Raw genomic sequence first — 21,181 nt, 5'->3', positions numbered from 1 at the left:
ACTGAATCATTTTCAGGTGATACATATTTGTGTAATGAGGGAGGGTGTGGTGAAAGCGAATTACGCCTTATATCATAGCTTCATGACCTCAGGTAAAATATGCCAAAAAAGAGATTTAACTGACACTGAAAAGTCAAAAATTGCATGGAGATGAAAAGACTAATTGCAAAAGACTTGAGAAGAATTAAACATGAAGCTACCAGGAGCCCATTATCCTCCAGCGCAACCATATTCCAGGACTGTCCAGAAGTACAAGGTGTCAAGTGCTCAGAGACATAGCCAAGATCAAGAAGACTGAAAGAAGACCACCACTGAATAAGATTCACATGTTGAAGCATATAGATTTGGCAAAGGAATACCTGTAGATAGATTTTTCAAAGGTTTTATGAACAGATCAAATGAGTTGACTCTTGATGGACCAGATGGATGAGCCCATGGCTGGATCACTAATGGACAAGGCACCACTTCGAGTCAGGCACCAGCAAGGTGGAGGAGGGGTACTGGTATGGGCTGCTGTCACTAAGGATGAGATAGTTGGACCTTTTTGGGTTGAAGATGGACTGAAACTCAACTCCCATACCTACTCCCAGTTTCTGGACGATACTTTCTTCAAGCAGTGGTACAGAAAGAGGTCCTCAGCATTCAATAAGGCCATGTTCTTCATGCAGGACAATGCTCCATCACATGCATCCAAGTACTCCACTGTTGGCTAGCAAGCAAGGGGCCTCAAAGAAGCCTGAATAATGACCTGGCCCCCTTCCTCACCTGACTTAAATCCTATTGAGAATGTGTGGGCCCTTCTCAAACGTGAGATTTACAGTCAGGGAAGACAGTGCAGCTCTATGAACAGCAGTAGGGAGGCTGTGGTTGCTGCTTCAGCGAAAGTTGACCGTGAACAGATCAAGAAACTGACAGACCCCATGGATGGAAGGCTCATGGCAGGTATTGAAAAGAAGGGTGGCTATATTGGACACACAATATTTTTGAGAAGACACCAATTTTTATTGATTGTCATTTTGTGTAACTTATTTGTTACACTTACTTTAAAAATTGAGAATTAACGAGTGAGGAGAGATTATTTTTGTAATTTAGTTGCCTAATAATTGTACACACCAATTTTCCTAATAATTGTGCACACTTATAGATTAAAATCACTTTTCCTTTGTTAAACATTCAGGTTTGAGGTTCAATTATATTTTGGATTGACAAAGCATTGTGATTGTTCAACAATAAAATACATCTTGAGAAATACAATGAGCCTAATAATTGTGCACGCAGTGTAGATGCTATTTGTGGTGGAGGTAAACTTAATAAGAAACGAAATATTCAAACTTGGCATGACCAAATGATTTAATGTCGAGATGCTATACCGACAATTTGCAACCGTATAGCACCGTGGTGTAGCGGCTAAAGACAGCCACTCGCGTGGGATGACGGTGCTCGAATCCAGTGAGGGAGGTAACCACTTCGATCACATTTAATTGCGGGCTGGCTGAACTAGGCTTGACTGGTTCCTTCTCGGGTTTACTGAACTGACCGTTTCCACAAAAAGTTCTTAAGAAGACAGCGTGCGGACGGCCGTTCTAAACGTACAAACACCCCAACACCTAAATTAACTGCTGGTTCAGTGCAGCACGTGTTGTTCAATTAAACTTTCCATGTAAAACTAATACAACAACGACATTTAAATATAAAAAGATATATGGACAATACAACAAAAAACAGAATATGATTTTACATTAAATATAAGATTAAATTAGCCATTAATTTGCTATTTGGTCACAAACACGAGTAACCAGTCAGCAGTTTTATTCAGACAGTTAACCGAATGTTGCAGCCAAGAATGAACAGAAACTATTTTCACTAGCCGTTTACATGAAATGTTCCATGTGTTGAAACCCTTTGACTAACGGGAATATGCGCTGGTTAGTGGTTTACCGTGTGAATTCCTCTATTCTCTCAACCGTAAAGTTGTATAAGAACAATACACAAGACCTAAGAAAAAGGCAAATGTTGTATACTTCTGCAACGCAATGTGAAATGGCATATAAAACGAAGAGAAACAAATATATATATATATATATATATATATATATATATATATATATATATATATATTGCAAACGGTTTTATTGCTTTTCAGATTAGTCTCAGAAGTGGGAACCCCAAGCCTTCGGTAAACGGGAACCGAAGCCATGGCAAAAAACATTTGTGACATAAATTCCCGCAACAGTACCATGCTACAACTCCTTCACTGCCTGTTTTTTTTAAACAAACTTTCAAAAATCTGCTCGAGGTCAAAAGCTGATGTGCCATAATCCTACAGTGGTTGACAGGTCAGAAACCCACAGATGTTCTGGTAGTAATTTACACCTACCTTCATCCCAGTGAAACAGAGCGACCGAGGTGCGTCTCCCCCGGACTTCAACGCCTTTCCATCAGAGGATGTAAACAGCAACAGTATCGCAGCTGGGGGAAACGGAGAAGCGATCAGCGAAACTTTAAATATTTTGTAGAAACGAGTCATTGCTTAAATCATTCAATTTGTAGTATTCTTTAAATTTCAGATGTTGTCAATGTTTTCTTTAAATAAGGTAAATCAGTCGATGTAGATGGATGAGGATGCTTTGAAGATCCACATTAAGTGTGGATTTCACAACATAATAGAATATTTCACAGGCTAGAAAAATAAGTTTGACTTTCAGGTTATTGAATAAAACATTCGTCGGAGAAGCTTAAAAAGGCACACGTGTAAATAACACTTGATAGAGATGCAAAAATGCAAGCAAAGATTTACGTAACTCACCGATGACAACTCTCCTCTTCACTGTCATTGGTGTTCAGTGTCAGTTTGTCACATAAGATGCTCTGGAGCGTGAAACCCCAGGTGTCCTCTTTTAAGGGTGACGTTTCATCTGATGTGACACACCAATAGGGATGGTTAGAAAACCTTGTGATGGGCAAAATCGGGACGGAGTGTTAGTACAACTAGTTTTATTTCTTCAAAGCGACTTTGGGTCCCTTGCAATGTATCGCTCAGAAATTTTAATATTAACATTGCTACCCATTTACGGCAATATTCCTAACAATTTAATGACAACGAACCAAATGTAAAATATCATTCACGGTTTAGTCTACATTGTTCACATTCACATTGGATTAATTAAAATAGTTTCGTAATTTACAGACATCCTTTAGTCATGATTTCCATAGTTGATAACAATGCAAATCACAAACAATGCAATTATTATAACACAATAATATTATAACACGACAATATACTGTTTCTGTCTGTATTGTTACCAATTTTATTGGTAAGAAAGATCTTAGCGGAAAATAATTCGTGCTACCTGCCCGCGCATATTTCAATACGACGTGACAGCCTTTTGTGCCGTCGCTTGCTAGTTATTGCTACATCACTGAGGAGTAATAACAAAGTCACGTGCCCACATTGAAACCGATGGGTATGATATGGTTTGGGTGACAAAACAAAGAACAAAATAAAACTAAGTACATCATTTCGGCAGCCTATGCCATATTGGAAATTGTTAGTTTGTCCAAAAGAGGAAGACGATCTGATGCAAAACACCTCAAAAGCATTCGAGGTCGCTTTGCTTTGGAGTTTTCGGTTATTCAGGCTCATTACGATGTCCCTAACCTAAACCTTTTCTACACTATCCATGCCAAACAACCCACATCCACCTTATACTTAAAACCGTTTGGGTTTTACGTCCCATTTATCCAGTTCAGACTTCTATATTTGCTTTGTAACAAGCTACCCACAATGCAATGCTATGCTATCTGGTTCTTAGCGGAGTAGCCAGAGACCAGAAAACAACAACAACAGCGTGAACGTGGCTCAACAACAGGCTAGCTAGGCCAGCTACATGGACAGCGACCATAGGGACCAGACTTTACAAACGCAATGTCCTTATCTCAGTTATTTATAATATAGCCGGATAATGTAAGTAATGTAATTTTTGGCGAGTACAAATCATAATTACTGTTGCATATCGCGTTGCATTGTCATTAGTTGAACCCTGCTCTAGAGCAAGCTAGCTAGCAATCGACTTCTCTCTATGTTTGAATATCTTCCGGCGGCAGCGGCAGCAGCGGTGCCATGAACAGTGGACTCCCAGCTTCAGCTGCTCCGCTCGGAGGTGTTGGAATACCCTGCGTCAAGGTGAAGTTCTGCCGATACTACGCTAAGGACAAGACTTGCTTTTATGGAGACGAGTGTCAGTTTTTGCACGAGGAGCCGTCCATGGGAAGCATGTCCCTTCACGGCGGAGGAAGCCCTGTCCCTTTATCCATGGCTGGAGGAGCCGTGACTGCAGCGGGATACCCGCTTAGTGCGCAACCGCCTTGCCCGGTCGGGGTACCCAACGTCCCCAAAAAGAACGACTCTATGGGTTCTGCAAGCACGACTCTGGAGGGACAGCTGTTAACCAGTGAGTATGTTTAGACTGCTTGTCCCTCTTATGAGACGACGACTGGGCCTAGTACAGCCTCATCGGTGGTTGTTGTTTTTTAGGCCTGCGATGGGCTTTGTTAAAATTGAGCCCGGTGATTATTTTGGGCCTCTTTCCCCCCAAAACAACGTGGGATAAACATGTTTTTCAATCTACAAAGTTTTGTTTAATTAAATTGTCTTAGAACTCAACTTATCTCCCTCTATCGAGTTTGAGCTACCTCAAAAAATGTATTTATCTAGCCATGTTACTGTAGTGTTTTGCATTTGACAGCTTCAACACATGAATGGACAAATTCAGACAATCATTGGCTAACATTAGCTACCGTTAGCTAACTATTGCAATTACAAGTTATCCTAGCCAAAGATCAACTCTCAGAAATCGAGGTCATGAGTAATTAACGTGTGCACGCCTAGATAGACAAAGGTGGATTTTTTAAATATATTTTTTAATATTGATAGTCATCTGTGAATATGATGGTTAACGCTATTGGAAGGCTAGCTAAATGCCTTGCATGTTTACTAAACAGCTGCTTCTATTTAGTATAACTTGCTACATATTTAAGCCACCACCGCTGTTTGTGATGTCAGTGAACTATGTTCAATGTCACATTTTATTTTGGATAATATTATGATTCGTGCACTGCTCAGTAAGCTCTAATTTGCTAGCTTGATAACCCGTTGGAGTGTTTAGCTACGTCTTCTGATGTAGCTTCCTGATTGGCTACTCATGTGTAGTGGTCCTTCTTAAGTCCTACAGTGTTCTCACTGCACAATCATTAGTTCATATACCATTTTTTACATAGCCTTTAAATTATTAAAGACACCCCACAAGAGGAAACACGTTTTTACATTTAGTCTGTTTGATCACCAATGTAAGACTGACAACAAATTGAAATAGATTGAGTTATTTTGCATATCCATAAGGGTTTTCATACTTTAAAGTATTTACAGGAACCTTCCATACTTGGTCTTGTACTTGTTATGTGCAGGTAAAATAAGTTGTGGTGTACTCCTACATTCCACATTAGGTTTAGTCTTTTGCAAACTTGATTTATCTGCTAACATTTTGTGAGAAATATCTATGGTTTGGATACAGCCCAGATAATCTCATGTGTATCTGAACGGCTCATCCTGTCCTCTGTAGTCCCTGGGATGGAGGGAGGAGCCCTGAGTGATGCCAATTTGACAAACTCCTACTTCAGCAGCAGCTTCATCGGGGTCAATGGCTTTGGGAGCCCTGCAGAATCTAAATACTCAATGATGCAGGTATGACCAGCCTCTAGTCAGCTGAATGGTAACATTACTAACCCGACAAATACTCTTCTGTGTTGACTTACCTGTCCAAATCTACCTGCCCTTGAACTCTGATCTGGTAGGGCCAAAACATTTCTGTATTTAGTTTATACCCGATATTTAATTTCTTAACGGGTGTCCCGGGACTGAATCACTTCCTGACCGTGTATCAAAATGCTCGCTTGTGATATCGGGAGCGTTTTGCAAGTACAGAGGTATAGGTAACTTTTCAACAGAAATTCCAAACCTAGGAACATAGAATGTTAATTGTATACTATATTTCCCAGACCTTTAGTTTTTTCCTTCCTTGGGAGTTCACACTTTAAAGTACAGGAGAGTTTTTGAAGCACCGCCCATGTTTAGAAGATAATGATAAACGATATGTTTTGACAATCCAGGACCAAAGTCGAATTGTTAGTCCGATAATACAAATGAAATACTTAATGATGCATGTTCATCAGTCCAGATCATAATGGGTCCATATGCAATTGGCTAATTACTTAGGTAACTGGTGCGTGTTTATTTACAATCGAGCAATCATGCATGTTTTTAAGGATGTTTGTAATTTATATGCAGTTTAAATGGATGCATATATATTTAAGACAGACGGTTTGTAATGCCGCTGAAGCAGGCTCTCCTGGGAATTACTGTGCAATAGATGGGTGCCTTTCTGGAGAATCGGGCTGCTTACAATTCTACAACATGCTGGTTAATAGAGGAGGCCTTTGAGTGTGTGTTTTCATTGTTGTATAGAGAATGACCAGCAGCAGCAGTTCTCCTAGTCTCCTTAATGACGGTGCCAAGAACTTCAGCCACAGCGCTCACGGTAAGAATCCAGTACCTACACTACCTGGTAGTATCAGATGATTGAAACTGATTGACGTAGAATTATTATGGGAACAGCTTCTAACTTTATCATTGCAACGCCCATGGAATCACTGACAGATCTATTCCATGGAATCCTCGCAGTTGGACCAGGTCAGAGTTGTGGGTCGATGGAAAGCTCCCCTTGGACAACACAATCTTCATTCCCTCTCCCTCTATGTCCTCTTCCAGATCCAGTGAATTCCCCCACATCCTCACTCTTCAGTGACTTTGGTGCTCTGAGCATATCACAGAGAAGAAAGGTGAGAGCCGGGTACCAGTGCTTTGAGCCCCGGTGTGGTTATCAACCACTGGGGGATAGTTGGATCTTGGTTTAAAGTTTACGTCATAAAGCCAGAGACCGCACCAATGGCATTAAGGCCCCGCTCTGTCAGCCACAGTTTAACAACTCTCAATGTCCCTGAGCCATGGTGAACTGTAAGGAAAAGCAGCATGGCCGTGACACGAAACAAGCACATTATCCAATCTAAATTCATAAACATTCTTGTTAATCCTCAAACTGTCTAAGAAACTATCTTTGGGGGAAATTCACCATCGAAAACAGTGGTTGTGTGTTTTCTGATTGGCCCCTCCTCTGCTATCTTTACCTGTCACAGTAGGCGACGAAGCGAGAGCAGGAAAACCCAAACGCAGCCTCTGGGAACAATGCGTTCTGATCGCAGGGCTTTGCGTCTTCTTTTTTTCCCCCCTCCCCCAGGCTCCCAACCCGGCAGCCAGCGAGTTCATCCCTAAGGGGGCCCCACGCATGGCTACCATGGTCCAGTCCAGTGCCCCGGCTTTCCCCTCACCTCTGTTCCCCCACCCAGGGCTCAGTGGCTCCTCTGCTGCTGCCCTTGCACCTGGTGAGATATCCACTACTGACACGCGACCCCCTGCTCCGAACCAGGCGGCCGAAGGGTTGTGACTCCTGATTGGTATCTTTTTTTTTTTCCCGACCCCATCGTTGGTACACCCGGTTAAACGCGTGGCTGGTCACCACGCGGCAGTCTGGGAAAGTCAACCGGTAAACAAGTTCTCCACAGCCCGGAATGTGTAGTGAAATTTATATTTAAATGTACTTTACCGTTGTCTGGGCTGTTTCTCCTTCGGCCGGCTCATTGACATTACGTTTGAGGAAATCAGCAGATGCTCTTGTCCAAACCAACTTCCCCTTAACTAGATGGGAGACGCACACAACCCACTGATGGAATGGGGGAGTAAATGTCAGCAGTTGGTGTTTATATTACCTTTTTGCTTGTGTTTCTGGTTAGTTTTCTCAAACTCATGATGTAGTGTGCAGTACAAACAAACTTAGCCGACAGTTTCCTCCCAGTCAGGTAGTGGGATCTTGGTTGGTTTTTAGTTGCCCATTGTTTTGAAAATACAAATCAGAAATAGAAAAAGCAGAACCATATACATTTCAGAATACTTGAATGTCTGGTTAAAAATGAGTGAACTTTCAAAATACCCCCAAAAAAAACACAAAACACAAATTTGTTTGGTTTCCTGTGAATAACGAGTCCTGTGTTTGTGTCAACCGGCACTTGTGTGCCATGGTTTCCATGGAGACCCCGCCAGAGAGACCGATAATGGGCAGAGGTGTGCCTGTTGCCTCGTGTGTTGACTGTGTCAGTGTAGTGCTCAATTCGATGAATCGTCTGGCCTTAGCCCCAACAGGCTTTTATTTTAGATAACTTTATTTTGAGGACCTTGTAAAGAAATGGTGCAATAATGCTTGTGTGAATAACACTTGGATCTTTGGGGTGCTTATTAAGAAAGTATGCTTGGAAAAAGTAGGACTACTAAATTATTCAGCATGCCCTTTGTCTGTCTAATTAACTGCAGGATAAAATGCTTTTGATTTTGAGTAGGTCCCAAGGTTTGACAGAAATCAGAAGTCGTTGTAAATCAGAAGTGGAATAAGGAATCATTAAGTTTAGTAGCATTTTGCCTTCTCCTACGAATGGCTAGGAAACACCAGCACGTTGTTTATTTCTAGTTTCAGGAGACTGTGGCGTGCAGGGAATGACCATCATGCAACGGTTGAGGGCAATGCTTTCCTGGGTGGTGCTCAGAACCCTAAACAACAGTGTATAAGTCAAAACAGTGTGCGAATTACTAATGTCTCTTTGATTCTTAGAAAGATGTTGCCCAATAGGCACACCAGGAGCTTGTGGTGTAACTGGTGGCTACATTTTGTACTGCTGGACCGGTGTTCCAGTCGTCTAGGAATTGGGCAGTGTCATTCTGAGTGAATTTGAACTCCAGAGTTTGGTGTCAACATTGTTTTGCACTTCAGAGAAACCGTGTGTTTATTCAAGCGAGTCTCCGACGATGAATTTGCCCCCGGGAACAATGTGTTGAAGTAGTCTAAAGAACTCTGTCTGACCCGTATCCTTGTGGGTAACCCCCCCCCCCACCCCACCCCCCCCACACACACAGGGATGTCTCTCTCTGCAGGGTCCTCCCCCCTCCACTCCCCTAAAATCACCCCCCATACGTCCCCTGCCCCACGCCGGCGCAGCCACACCCCAAACCCCAACAACCCCAACCAGGCCAACTACATGGTGCCCACCAGCGTGTCGGACCAAGGGGCCCACATCATCCAGAAGGAGACGGTGGGGGGGACCACCTACTTCTACACCGACAACAGCCCCGCCCCCATGGCCGGGATGGTACGTTCCCCTTCCGTCTGCTTTGAGCCTGCCCGTACAGACGGCGCCACGGTACCCTCCGTCTGCCTCGTCGCTAGGGGCTGTTCCTTTTCGGTGTCTTGGTGAACAGGAAGTGTGGTGGCTAAATGGGTGTTCTGTGCAGGTGTTTCCGACCTACCACATCTACCCTCCCACTGCCCCCCATGTGGCTTACATGCAGCCCAAAGCCAACGCTCCGTCCTTCTTCATGGCCGATGAACTCCGACAGGTAGGCCGGCTTCACTCACGCTCCCTCGATTTAATATTTGGTGTAGTTTGAAGATCGGAGACATGCAAAACATCTAGTGTTGTTTTTATAAAAAGAAATTATATATAAATATATTTTTTTTTATTGTTAATCAAACACTTACAGTACAATGTATGGAAACAGAGTTAGCATGAAAATGTCAACTTAATACAGAGCGATTCTCAATTAGATGACAGAGAAAGTCATATCATGAATAAGGATAAGTAAATGAAATAAAATAATAAAAAATATATATACTTAATTTTATATTTAAATCTGAGGTCATGGTTCTCAGCAGGAAACCGATTGGAGTGCCTCCCCCTGGGTAGGGAATAAGGCGTTACCCCGAGTAAAGGCGTTCAAGTGTCTCGGGGTCTTGTTCACGAGTGAGGGGACAATGGAGCGGGAGATTGGCCGGAGAATTGGAGCAGCGGGGCAGTATTGCATTTGCTTTACCGCACCGTTGTCACGAAAAGAGAGCTGAGCCGGAAGGCAAAGCTCTCGATATACCGGTCAATTTTCTTTCCTACCCTCACCTATGGTCATGAAGACTGGGTCATGACTGAAAGGACTAGATCGCGAGTACAAGTGGCTGAAATGGGTTTTCTCAGAAGGGTAGCTGGCTTCTCCCTTAGGGATAGGGGGAGAAGCTCAGCTATCCGTAAGGAACTCTGAGTAGAGCCGCTGCTCCTTTGCATCGAAAGGAGCCAGTTGAGGTGGTTCGGGCATCTGGTAAGGATGCCCCCAGGACGTCTCCCTAGGGAGGTGTTCCAGGCACGTCCAGCTTGGAGCAGACCTCAGGGTAGACCCAGGACTAAGTGGAGAGATTATATTTCGACACTGGTTTGGGAACGCCTTGGGATCCCCCAGTCAGAGCTGGCAAATGAGGCTCGGGAAAGGGAAGTTTGGGGTCCCCTGCTGGAGCTGCTGTCCCCCAATACCGAATAAGCGGATGGAGATGAGATGAGAGATTTCATTTATTTATCCTTATTCATGATATTACTTTCCCTGTTATCTGTTATCTAATCTACAATCGTTCTGTAATATGTGATGATAAAATAAAAGCATAGGGCTGGTTAACCATCTACTCCCTGTTCTGTTATTGCCTGTGTTGATATATGGTGTCATTTCCTGTGGTTTCCTGTAGGAGCTGATAAACAGGCATCTGATCACCATGGCTCAGATCGACCAGTCGGAGAACCCAGGTAACATCCTCTCCCTAATGGCCTGAAACCACGTGGGGGTGGGCTGATATTGGGCTGTCAGGGATGCCTTTGTAAACATGGCTCAGGCTCTCCACTCCTGCTAGAACAATACAAATAATCAGATTAGAGCTATGGGTGCAAAATACTGTTTATGCCTCATGAAATAACGGCTCACAACAGATTTTTGTGCATACGCATTTGAAAGCATGATAAATGTGGATTTATTTTTAATTTTTTTTAAACCTATGAGGTTAAAGTTTGTGGTCAGCGCCATCCTCCCTCGTAGCACCAAGCCGATCTCCACATTCTCGGTTTGTACCGACGAGTATCTGGGAAGCTGAAGGAAAGAGAAACCAGAACACCGCCCCTGCTTACGTCACTGTCTGTCCTTGATGTTGGTGTCGTCCCTGTGGTCTCCGTCAGCTAATGGACGATGCAAACGGTTCTGAGTGCGCCCCTCCCGCTTTGACGCCCCCCCGCGCCTCGGATGGGAGGCTGGAGGACTCCGTGGCCGAGGGGGAAGGACTTAATTAGAACTGCAGTGCTGCTGTTGTTATAGAAGCGTTAACTGGTTAAATGTGGAGCGGTAACCGGGACCAGTCTTCTTGCTGCCTCGACGCTGCCAGTGATTCACTTCGCGTTGCTGTAATCTGCCCTGACATCCATTGGCGTATTGATCAGCTTGGCCATAGGTAGCCTAGCACCTGGTTCACCTGATCAGTTACTGATAGGTCTCTAGGTGGAATCCCTGTGGCTGTGATGAACTGGTTCTGTCCTGGAGGGTGGTAGTTAAACCAATGCTTCCCGGGCCCTCATTGCTGCAGCTCCCCGTGTCTCTCTGGTTCTGTGGGGGCTGGTCCAGATGTGGAAGTCTTTATCGGGCCTTCGTGTCCAAAATGACAAGTACCCCTTTTCCCCTTTCATTGTTGCCATGTTCTCTGTGGTGGACATTTGTCTGACGGTATGTTTGTGGTTTCATTTTCTAACGGAACCTGGGTCTTTACATCGTGTGTCTCTGTGTGAATGTATGTCAGGTGTTCCGTCAGAGGTGGACAGTTACCACAGCCTGTTCCCGCTGGAGCCCCTCCCCCCTCCCAGCCGCCTGCAGAAGACCAGCAACTTCAGCTACATCACTTCCTGCTACAAAGCTGTCAACAGCAAAGATGATCTGCCTTACTGCCTGAGGAGGATACATGGTAACGAACCAACACGCTCGTTTTATGGTGTGTTTTCCTTTTAAATTTGAAGGAATATTGGGTAGTCATACTTTGTCTGTGCGCGTGCGCAGGTTTCAGGTTGGTGAACACCAAGTGCATGATGCTGGTGGACATGTGGAAGAAGATCCAGCACTCAAACTCAGTCTCCCTGAGGGAGGTGTTCACCACCAAGGCCTTTGGAGACCACTGTGAGTACAGGACGTATCCACGGCAACCTCACTGTCTGTGTCACTGTTGACTTGGGGCTTTCTGTCCGTCGGTGTCCATGATGAGAGTTTAGAACAAAATTCTGCCTATTCCTTCCTATTCTGGGAATCGTCAAAAAGGGATATAATAATAAACCTGTATTCCCCATAGGAACTGTGTCAAACAGGGATATAATAATAATAATAATAATAAACCTGTATTCCCCATAGGAACTGTGTCAAACAGGGATATAATAATAAACCTGTATTCCCCATAGGAACTGTGTCAAACAGGGATATAATAATAATAATAATAAACCTGTATTCCCCATAGTAACTGTGTCAAACAGGGTTATAATAATAATAAAACCGTGTATTCCCCATAGTAACTGTCAAACAGGGATATAATAATAATAAACCTGTATTCCCCATAGGAACTGTGTCAAACAGGGATATAATAATAATAAACCTGTATTCCCCATAGGAACTGTGTCAAACAGGGATATAATAATAAAAATAAACCTGTATTCCCCATAGGAACTGTGTCAAACAGGGATATAATAATAATAATAATAATAATAATAATAATAATAATAATAATAATAATAATAATAATAATAATAAACCTGTATTCCCCATAGTAACTGTGTCAAACAGGGTTATAATAATAATAAAACCGTGTATTCCCCATAGTAACTGTCAAACAGGGATATAATAATAATAAACCTGTATTCCCCATAGGAACTGTCAAACAGGGATATAATAATAATAAACCTGTATTCCCCATAGGAACTGTGTCAAACAGGGATATAATAATAAACCTGTATTCCCCATAGGAACTGTGTCAAACAGGGATATAATAATAATGAACCTGTATTCCCCATAGGAACTGTGTCAAACAGGGATATAATAATAATAATAATAATAATAAACCTGTATTCCCCATAGTAACTGTGTCAAACAGGGATATAATAATAATAATAATAAACCTGTATTCCCCATAGTAACTGTGTCAAACAGGGATATAATAATAAACCTGTATTCCCCATAGTAACTGTGTCAAACAGGGATATAATAATAATAATAATAATAAACCTGTATTCCCCATAGTAACTGTGTCAAACAGGGATATAATAATAAACCTGTATTCCCCATAGTAACTGTGTCAAACAGGGATATAATAATAAACCTGTATTCCCCATAGTAACTGTGTCAAACAGGGATATAATAATAATAATAATAAACCTGTATTCCCCATAGTAACTGTGTCAAACAGGGATATAATAATAAACCTGTATTCCCCATAGTAACTGTGTCAAACAGGGATATAATAATAATAATAATAATAAACCTGTATTCCCCATAGGAACTGTGTCAAACAGGGATATAATAATAAACCTGTATTCCCCATAGTAACTGTGTCAAACAGGGATATAATAATAATAATAATAATAATAATTATAATAAACCTGTACTCCCAATAGTAACTGTGTGTCTCTGTCAGCGTTGGTGTTTTCCTATGACTTCCATGCCGGGGCAGAGACCATGTTCAGCCGGCACTTCAATGACCCCACCACCGACTCCTATTTCACCAAGAGGAAGTGGGGTGAGTCTTTCCCCTGTGACACAACTCATCCCTCAGGCCCCCCCACCATCCCCCAGTTCCCTTGGTCCTCACACCTTTCACCTGCGCCCGCTTTAAACTTGACCTTGTGACCTCGTGTGTGCACGTGCATGCAGAGTGAACTAGCTGGGGATCCGCACTTTTGAGTGTGGATGTGTCTGGCTGAGCGTCTGTCTTATACCGCTGCAGCCCCCCCTCCCCCACCGGATGGCCGATGGGTTCTGAGTGGTGGAGAGAGTCTGTTGCACCGGCGCTGGCAGGTGTGTGCGCGTGTGTTGCTACGCGTGTGTGCGCTTTTAGCCGAAGACTCCGGGGGAAGTTGTGGTTGAAAGCGATCCTGAGACAGGTGTCGTAGCTGTTAGCCATGCTGTTGGAGGGGCACAAGGAGAGGAAGTGAAACCTCCCTGGGCAAAAGTCTTCCACTTGTGTAACCACTCTGACCAGTTTGGTCTCATCAGTGACCCGAGGCCCATTGTTTTAAGCAGGAGCGACCGCGAAGGCTCATGAAAGTTCTGGAATGCTGAGAACTAGATGAATTTAGTTTGTTTGAAATGAGGGTGCCGTTTTGGGTGTCTTGTATTTCACGTAACCCCTTTTGTTCTGCTCAGAGGACCCCTAATGTTAATTTTACCAGGTAGCCTATGTTGTCATGAGTGTTCTCAGGTCCCCTGGGGACAGTTTCCCTTGTGGGAAACCACTGCTTAAGACAGTAGTTCACACTTGTATATTTCATATTAGTTGGAATACAAACTGATGCAATTGTGTGTTTTTGCAATTAACGGTGAGTTTAGGCTAGGATGATTTTAAACTTAAATATATGTATCTTGGCATTTAATGTGTTATTTGCTAGGCATGTGCCGATTTATATTGGCCTGCAATCTGTATGACTATATTGGAGGCCAAACAAATGAGTTGTTAATTGGAAAAATGCTTTAAAGTGGCCTATTATTTTGACTGATAGCGCTTTTATTCAGGCATCTAATTGGCTGCCAAAATCTTTCCTTGTTTATTCCCTGTTGCCAGTGGGTTGAGGAAGCCCAATACCTTATTTACTGCATTTATGTCTGGGCTTTGTCTAATGGACAGTCACAAAGAATGTCTTAGTTTTTATTATCATACAACTTATTCCTTTTTCTCTCATTGTGCTCATTTTTGTGAATTTTGTTACTGAAACAAATACAAGATCACTTTTTGTGTGACTTTAATTTTATTTTAATCGGCATTTGTTCAAAAAACACTTCTTACTTTTACGTCGGCGCATGTCTGCATCAGTGATGAACAACTGTATTCTTATCAACCCAATCCTTAAGGTGCTTCCCTGTTCTTCATCCTTTACCTGAGGTACCGGGTTGGATTATGGGGCCACCCTAGAACACTCACACACTTAGTTCAGCCATTATTGGGTTTACATGCTACATTTAGACGTTGGTGAGCGGCCGTTCAGAACCACAGTCGGTAAGGCACAAATATTTGAGGCAGGATTGTTTGCATTATATCTGTAACTTAACTGCCGTTTGCTGCTCCCGTGGTTATGCCGCACCCCAGAAACCTTGTTGTTTAACGCCCCCTCCCCCAAGCACACACAAACACACTATCAGTCATAAACACACGCAAAACAGTTGTTTTTCTAAACACATGACTGCAATTTACACTGTGATGTTAGCTTGAGTCTGTCTTGGCAGGCGCCCAATATCTACTGGAGATGTTACTTCCTGACAGTTCAGTGAATTTGATAGCCGCTGTTTACTTGATGTTAAAATGCATGACATTTACCAGTGCATGCTAGTACTCTGCAAAATACAGTTACCTTTGTCACATCTGGTGGCTTATCCACTGGGAAGGTGTCATCCTTTGAATACCTGGATATATGGTTTGAGGATGTGGCTTCCTCGTGCGGAGGACCTCATTGATGTTGGCTTTTTATTTTCCTAATAAAGCTTGCTTCCTATGGAAGTGAACATTCATTCAAATGCAATCCCACACTGCGTTTTCGTTTTCCGCTTTTGGCCGCATTATTTCAGTCAATACGAACATCAGAGTAACAAAGTGTTCATTCGAATATGACAAGTGAAAATCGGTGCCCCCTGTTGCCATTGGATTTCCACTCTGATGCCGTTTTCCTACATTAATGAAAATGACATTATAATCTGATTTTGCGTTTTCTTGTTCTACCGCCCTTGTCAGTGGTTCTCCGAAGGCGGATCACTAATAATGATATTGACCGTCCTGTATTAGCCTTGTCTAGTGCCCCAGAGGCTGGGAATACCCCAGAATCCATGCTTCATCTAGATACGTTAGTGCCACTGAAAATGTAAAACTCTGATGAAAATGCTCTGTTCCAAAGTACATGCTGTCTTTGAAAATGTAAAACTCTGATGAAATGCTTCTAGGCCACCTGGTCTTCCTTGTGCAGGAGGCTATAACTTCTCCAACAGGGCCCCACGCCCCCCCCACTGTCCCTATGGCCTGACTTTTTCCAGCAATTGACCCGTTGTGTTAACGCGTGCGCGCGTTGGTGTGTCTGTCTGCAGGACAGCACGAGCCCCCTCCACCGCGGCAGCACGCTGGTCTCCTCCCCGAGTCCCTGATCTGGGCCTACATCGTCCAGCTGAGCTCGGCCCTCAGAACCATCCACACCGCCGGCCTGGCCTGCCGGGTTATGGACCCCAGCAAGATCCTCATAACCGGCAAGACCAGGTAACCGCCGCGCTGTAGGGGCCCTCATAAGGGTGGGAGGGGTTTAGTGGCGGCGTGAAGAGCTGCGTTGTCAGAAACGTCTAGAATTCTGGCGGTCGCTGTTGCGAGATGTACTATAATGGGCTAATAAAGTTAGTACTTCCTGTTTCTGTTTCAGCATACAGAACCGCTACGCAAGGCTTTCTGTTCCTCATTGAAACGATGCAGAATTTGTTTGCAGAAATATTGTGGATTCCTCCATCATCTGGTCATTGTATGATGTAAGCTGGTACCGTCCAAGATTCTGTAAACACCTTGTGATTTCAAAAACCCCAAAAAGTTTCAAGCCGTTTTCCCCTACCTTCATTCCCACCTTGCAGACAGATGATGCGGAATGGTGCGGGGTGGCGTAGCCAGACCTCAAACCAGTTCAACGCTGCCACTTCTGTTTTCATTTGAAGGGCTTCTTGCTTGATTGTGAGCAAGTTAGTAGGCGACCTGCTGGAGAACATCTAAACCAATGTTTGCAGACTCGGACGTTTGGTGGATGTTCGCTTGCAAGGGCAGTTTTGGGTTTGATTCCTACATTGCGGGGTTGGATATGTATTCACTCCCTGTTGTGTGTTGCTCGGAGCGTCTGCTGAATGGCTCTGATGCACGAGTCACCGACAAGTCTATCTTGGAAGCATTTTAAGTCGATCGCGAAGAGTTTTCAAAATCAGAGGAAAAAAATTATATATATATATATATGTGTGTGTGTATATATATATATATATATATATGTGTATGTGTGTGTGTATGTATGTATGTATGTATGTATATATATGTATCCATTATTATTTATTAATTTAAAATGCACCATGTGTGAGCCTATTGTGTGCAGTAAATGGTGTCTAGGGGAGGGAGAGGCTGTCCAATCAAATAGCCTATAGTTTACATATGAAGAGCTCTCTCTGTGTTTTCGGTTCTGATGGAGTGGTTCATGTAAACGGCACCTAAAAGCTGTCTCAAAGAACCGGCAAAAGTAATGATTATGAATATGTAAAATATTTCAATGAGACGTTTTAATTGTTTATTAATAAACAAATGTTTTTTTTGTGTCGGCTGCAAAGATGACGTTGATGATACTGACCCGTGATCTTCGCAGAACGCGCCGGAGAGAAATGCACATTCCATATGGATTAATAACACATTTTCGTACTAAACATTTATTAGAATTAAGATGCAGTTAATACAAAAGTATTTTTGTAGTGACTAACGGGCAACAAAGAATGTCAAGCTACATTGTGGCCTCGTTTCATAATTTTTTGCAAGTGGTAGATCTTGGTTTACATTTGGACTTGGGATCTTAGGCTTGAAAAGGTTGGTGACCACTGCTCTAATGTAAATGTCTAGTTATTTACTGTAAATGACAGTGAAAGCAGAAGCCCCATATTAATCCTGGCTTCCTTTTCTCAGACGGTAGTATAGGGAGATGTCACACATACTGACACCACACACACATACACACACTTCAACATACACCCCCTTATATACACACACACACACACCCCCTTAAACACCCACATACACCCCCTTATAAACACTCACACTCATCCACTTGGCATGTGTTTTTGTCCCCACAGGTTACGGGTGAACTGTGTCGGAGTGTTTGATGTCTTAACCTTTGACAGCAGTCAGACCAACCATCTGGCCCTGATGCCTCAGTACCAGGTACACCCCCCGTCTCAACACAGCCCAGCTCTGGCCCAGTCTTAGACCTTAGGTTAACAGGGTGCAATTTGTATTTTCTGCTCCCCATGAGGGTAGCTGTACAAACGTTTGTTTGTGTGTGTGCGTGTTTGTGTGTGTAGCAAGCGGACCTGATCTCCCTGGGCAAGGTGGTGTTGGCCCTGGCGTGTAACTCTCTGGCTGGCATTCAGAGAGAGAACCTGCAGAAGGCCATGGAGCTGGTGTCAATCAATTACTCATCAGACCTCAAGAACCTCATCCTGTAAGACAAACACACTGTTTGCACGTGCACTCGCACACTGTTTGCGCGTGCACTCACACACACACCTTTTTTCCCCTGTGTGCAGCTATCTGTTGACTGAGCAGTCGCGGTTACGCAGTGTTAATGACATCATGCCGATGATCGGAGCTCGGTTCTACACACAACTGGATGCATCACAGATGAGGAATGATGTCATCGAGGAGGACCTGGCTAAGGTAAGTCAACACACACACACACACACACTCTGTGTATGTCTGTGCGACGTGCGTCCACCTCTGAGATGATCATAGGAATGGGGGTGAGGAAGGTGTGAATGTGCATCACTGGTTTTATTTTGGGCCACAGTCCCTGTAAAGGCTCTGCCTTCCCGTTCAGGGTCCAGGCTGCCTCTGACCTCAGGCTGAGGTGTGAAATTCACACTGTCCCTTCTGGCTTAGATACCCCGGTAGTGAGCAAGTGTTTATGTCCGGTATGAGCTATTTTGCTGAAAGGACCGTTTCCTGTTGATCTCAACATTTTGGTTGTGTGTCTGAATCGTTTCATACATAGCCTGAAACCTGCAGATTCCGCCATGCTATTTGGGTTGGTTTTTTTCGCACACATTTCACATGTCTGAAAGCGGCGAGAAAGACGTGCTTGCAGCGAACTGCTCGGTTTTTATCTTTGGCAGCCGACATGATGGCTGCTTGGAATAAATGCAGCCGTAGTCAAAAGCGGCTGTATTTCACACTGTCTTTAAATAATGAACTAGGTGACAACCATAACATTGACTTAAAGTACTGAAACATCCCCAAAAAGCAACATGGTCAACCAGTTGATTTAATAGCTAACATCGAACTGCATACAAAATATAAATGCTTAATTCAAACCCAGGTCATTGCCAATAGCAAGACAACTGACATTAGAGAGAAGCTAGTTAGAATAATCTTATTTCAAACGCTGTTGCAGACTTTCTGACCCAACTCTGTGTTCCTCATCTTTGCATAGCTGGCTAGTTTGCTTAACATTCGACTCCACACCAGGATGCAAAATACCTGCACGTAATTAGAAGTGCAGCAGCACCCCGCTCATTGATCTGGTGTTATAATGTTAATGAGTAGCTAGTACCACCAGCCCTGTGAGACTCTAGTCACTAGTGGCTGGTTTTCCATCCACTGGATTGTCCCGTTGATATTAACGTCCTCTTAGAATTGCTACAGAATGTGTCCTGGCCAGAATGCACATGAAAGGGGTGCATGTTAACATTTCCGTCATTGGCGTGGTAGCGGACAGAATAACAACATGAAGGAAAAGCAGAGTGGTTGTCTGGTCCCCTGTGACGTCTCTTCCCAATGTAAAGGGGGTTTAAGGGAAGGGATGTCATGTCTATCGGAGCCTTCCACGTTGTCAGTGCTATTTCTGGCTGTGTTTTATCCACACAGCTCTTCCTGTCTGTATGTCACGGGTCCGCCCGTCCCTGTCCGCCTGTCCGTCCCTGTCCGCCTGTCCGTCCCTGTCCGCCTGTCCGTCCCTGTCCGCCTGTCCGCCTGTCCGCCTGTCCGTCCCTGTCCGTCCCTGTCCGTCCCTGTCCGTCCCTGTCCGTCCCCGTCCGCCCGTCCGCGTCCGTCCGACTGTCTGTGTGTGTGTCTTGTAGGCGGTAATTTGTGTGTTATTGGTGTTTGGTGACCTGTTTCTATTCTAGTCCAGTGTATTCATGTAACTAATACTGCCACCTACTTCCAGTATGGATGCAGTGTTTCATTTGGCTTCTTGTGGTGTGGGTCTATGGTGAACATTTGGTTTAAGTGCTGTTTTTGCTGTTGTAGGAGGTGCAGAATGGCCGTCTCTTCCGTCTGCTGGCCAAGCTGGGCACCATCAACGAGAGGCCGGAGTAAGATCACTAACACTTTGTCTGAAGGGGATGGAGAACATTGACCTGTTGTTTCAGACTTCTGACCACCTGTTCCAATTGGGTGTCTAACGGTCTGCCTGTCTGCCTGTCAGGTTTCAGAAGGATCATACGTGGTCCGAGACAGGCGACCGCTACCTGTTGAAGCTCTTCAGGGACCACCTATTCCACCAGGTGACGGAGGCTGGGACCCCCTGGATAGACCTCAGCCACATCGTGTCCTGTCTCAACAAAGTATGTCTCGCTCTCTCCCCCTCTCTCTCCATTTGATTCCTCTAATTCTGTCCCTTAATCTACTCTGTGCTCAGCTCTCCATGTCCACCAGTCCTCACCTCCCTTCCCTCCCTCTGTGTAGCTGGACGCGGGCGTGCCTGAGAAGATCAGCCTGGTGTCTCGTGATGAGAAGAGTGTCCTGGTGGTCACCTACTCCGACCTGAAGCGCTGCTTTGAGAGCACCTTCCAGGAGCTGCAGCAGGCTGCCACAGGCCCCGTGTAGCGCCCACTGCTGGCAGCAGGCTGAGACTGCCTGAACTGGACAGCACATTATTGCACTACAGCGGAGGACCGGGTGCATATTGATGACATCATCAGCGTGGCGAGAAAGGCAGGGGGGTGGGACTTGCTGGACCTCAGTCACATACACTGTCTTGAAAACCAGGAAGGCTTTTCTAAAGGTTATTTTTTTAGTTTTTCCTAAAACCCTGCAGCTGGACAAATAAATTACGGAAAAAACGGAAGCTGTGACGATGATGATGATAACAAGGATGAGGAAGGATGAATTTTTTTTAGACTTTGGGAACAAAACGAATACTAAAAAAAAAA

General features: G+C 44.0%; 2 protein-coding genes across 8 annotated transcripts in view; one reads left to right on the top strand and one right to left on the bottom strand.

Moving 5' to 3' along the window:
• Positions 1–7,785, bottom strand: part of flt3 (fms related receptor tyrosine kinase 3) — a 24,713-nt gene extending 16,928 nt beyond the window's left edge. For 2 of the 4 annotated variants that reach the window (XM_029116121.2, XM_029116124.2), the window contains exons 1-3: positions 3,351–3,558; positions 2,807–2,915; positions 2,378–2,469 (exon numbers count right to left, since the gene is read on the bottom strand). In XM_029116121.2, the coding sequence (XP_028971954.2) occupies positions 2,378–2,469; positions 2,807–2,834 (120 nt within the window). In that variant the 5' untranslated portion in view covers positions 2,835–2,915; positions 3,351–3,558. Of the gene's footprint in view, positions 1–2,377; positions 2,470–2,806; positions 2,916–3,350; positions 3,559–3,589; positions 3,701–7,715 lie in introns of those variants that run through there. The other 2 variants (XM_029116122.2, XM_029116123.2) reach the window with 2 other exon arrangements.
• Positions 3,737–21,181, top strand: pan3 (poly(A) specific ribonuclease subunit PAN3). Of its 4 annotated transcripts, none has more exons than XM_029116125.2 (19): positions 3,737–3,964; positions 4,105–4,451; positions 5,619–5,740; positions 6,521–6,593; positions 6,713–6,894; positions 7,350–7,494; positions 9,074–9,306; positions 9,449–9,553; positions 10,719–10,776; positions 11,811–11,972; positions 12,065–12,181; positions 13,683–13,784; positions 16,334–16,499; positions 18,104–18,191; positions 18,332–18,471; positions 18,557–18,686; positions 20,277–20,341; positions 20,455–20,593; positions 20,715–20,855. In XM_029116125.2, exons 2-19 carry the CDS (start codon positions 4,121–4,123, stop codon positions 20,853–20,855), a joined length of 2,499 nt encoding a protein of 832 aa, XP_028971958.1. In that variant the 5' UTR covers positions 3,737–3,964; positions 4,105–4,120. The 4 variants fall into 4 exon arrangements, with proteins under 4 accessions (XP_028971958.1, XP_028971959.1, XP_034145198.1 ...); XM_029116126.2 differs by having other exon boundaries at positions 3,737–4,451; positions 6,713–6,745; positions 6,824–6,894; XM_034289307.1 differs by having other exon boundaries at positions 3,737–4,451; positions 20,715–21,181.

This window comes from Esox lucius, chromosome 21 (genome assembly GCF_011004845.1).
Source record: "Esox lucius isolate fEsoLuc1 chromosome 21, fEsoLuc1.pri, whole genome shotgun sequence".
NCBI classification, from domain to species: domain Eukaryota; kingdom Metazoa; phylum Chordata; class Actinopteri; order Esociformes; family Esocidae; genus Esox; species Esox lucius.
Note: the sequence above shows the minus strand (reverse complement) of the source record. Positions and strands in the feature narration are given on the sequence as shown.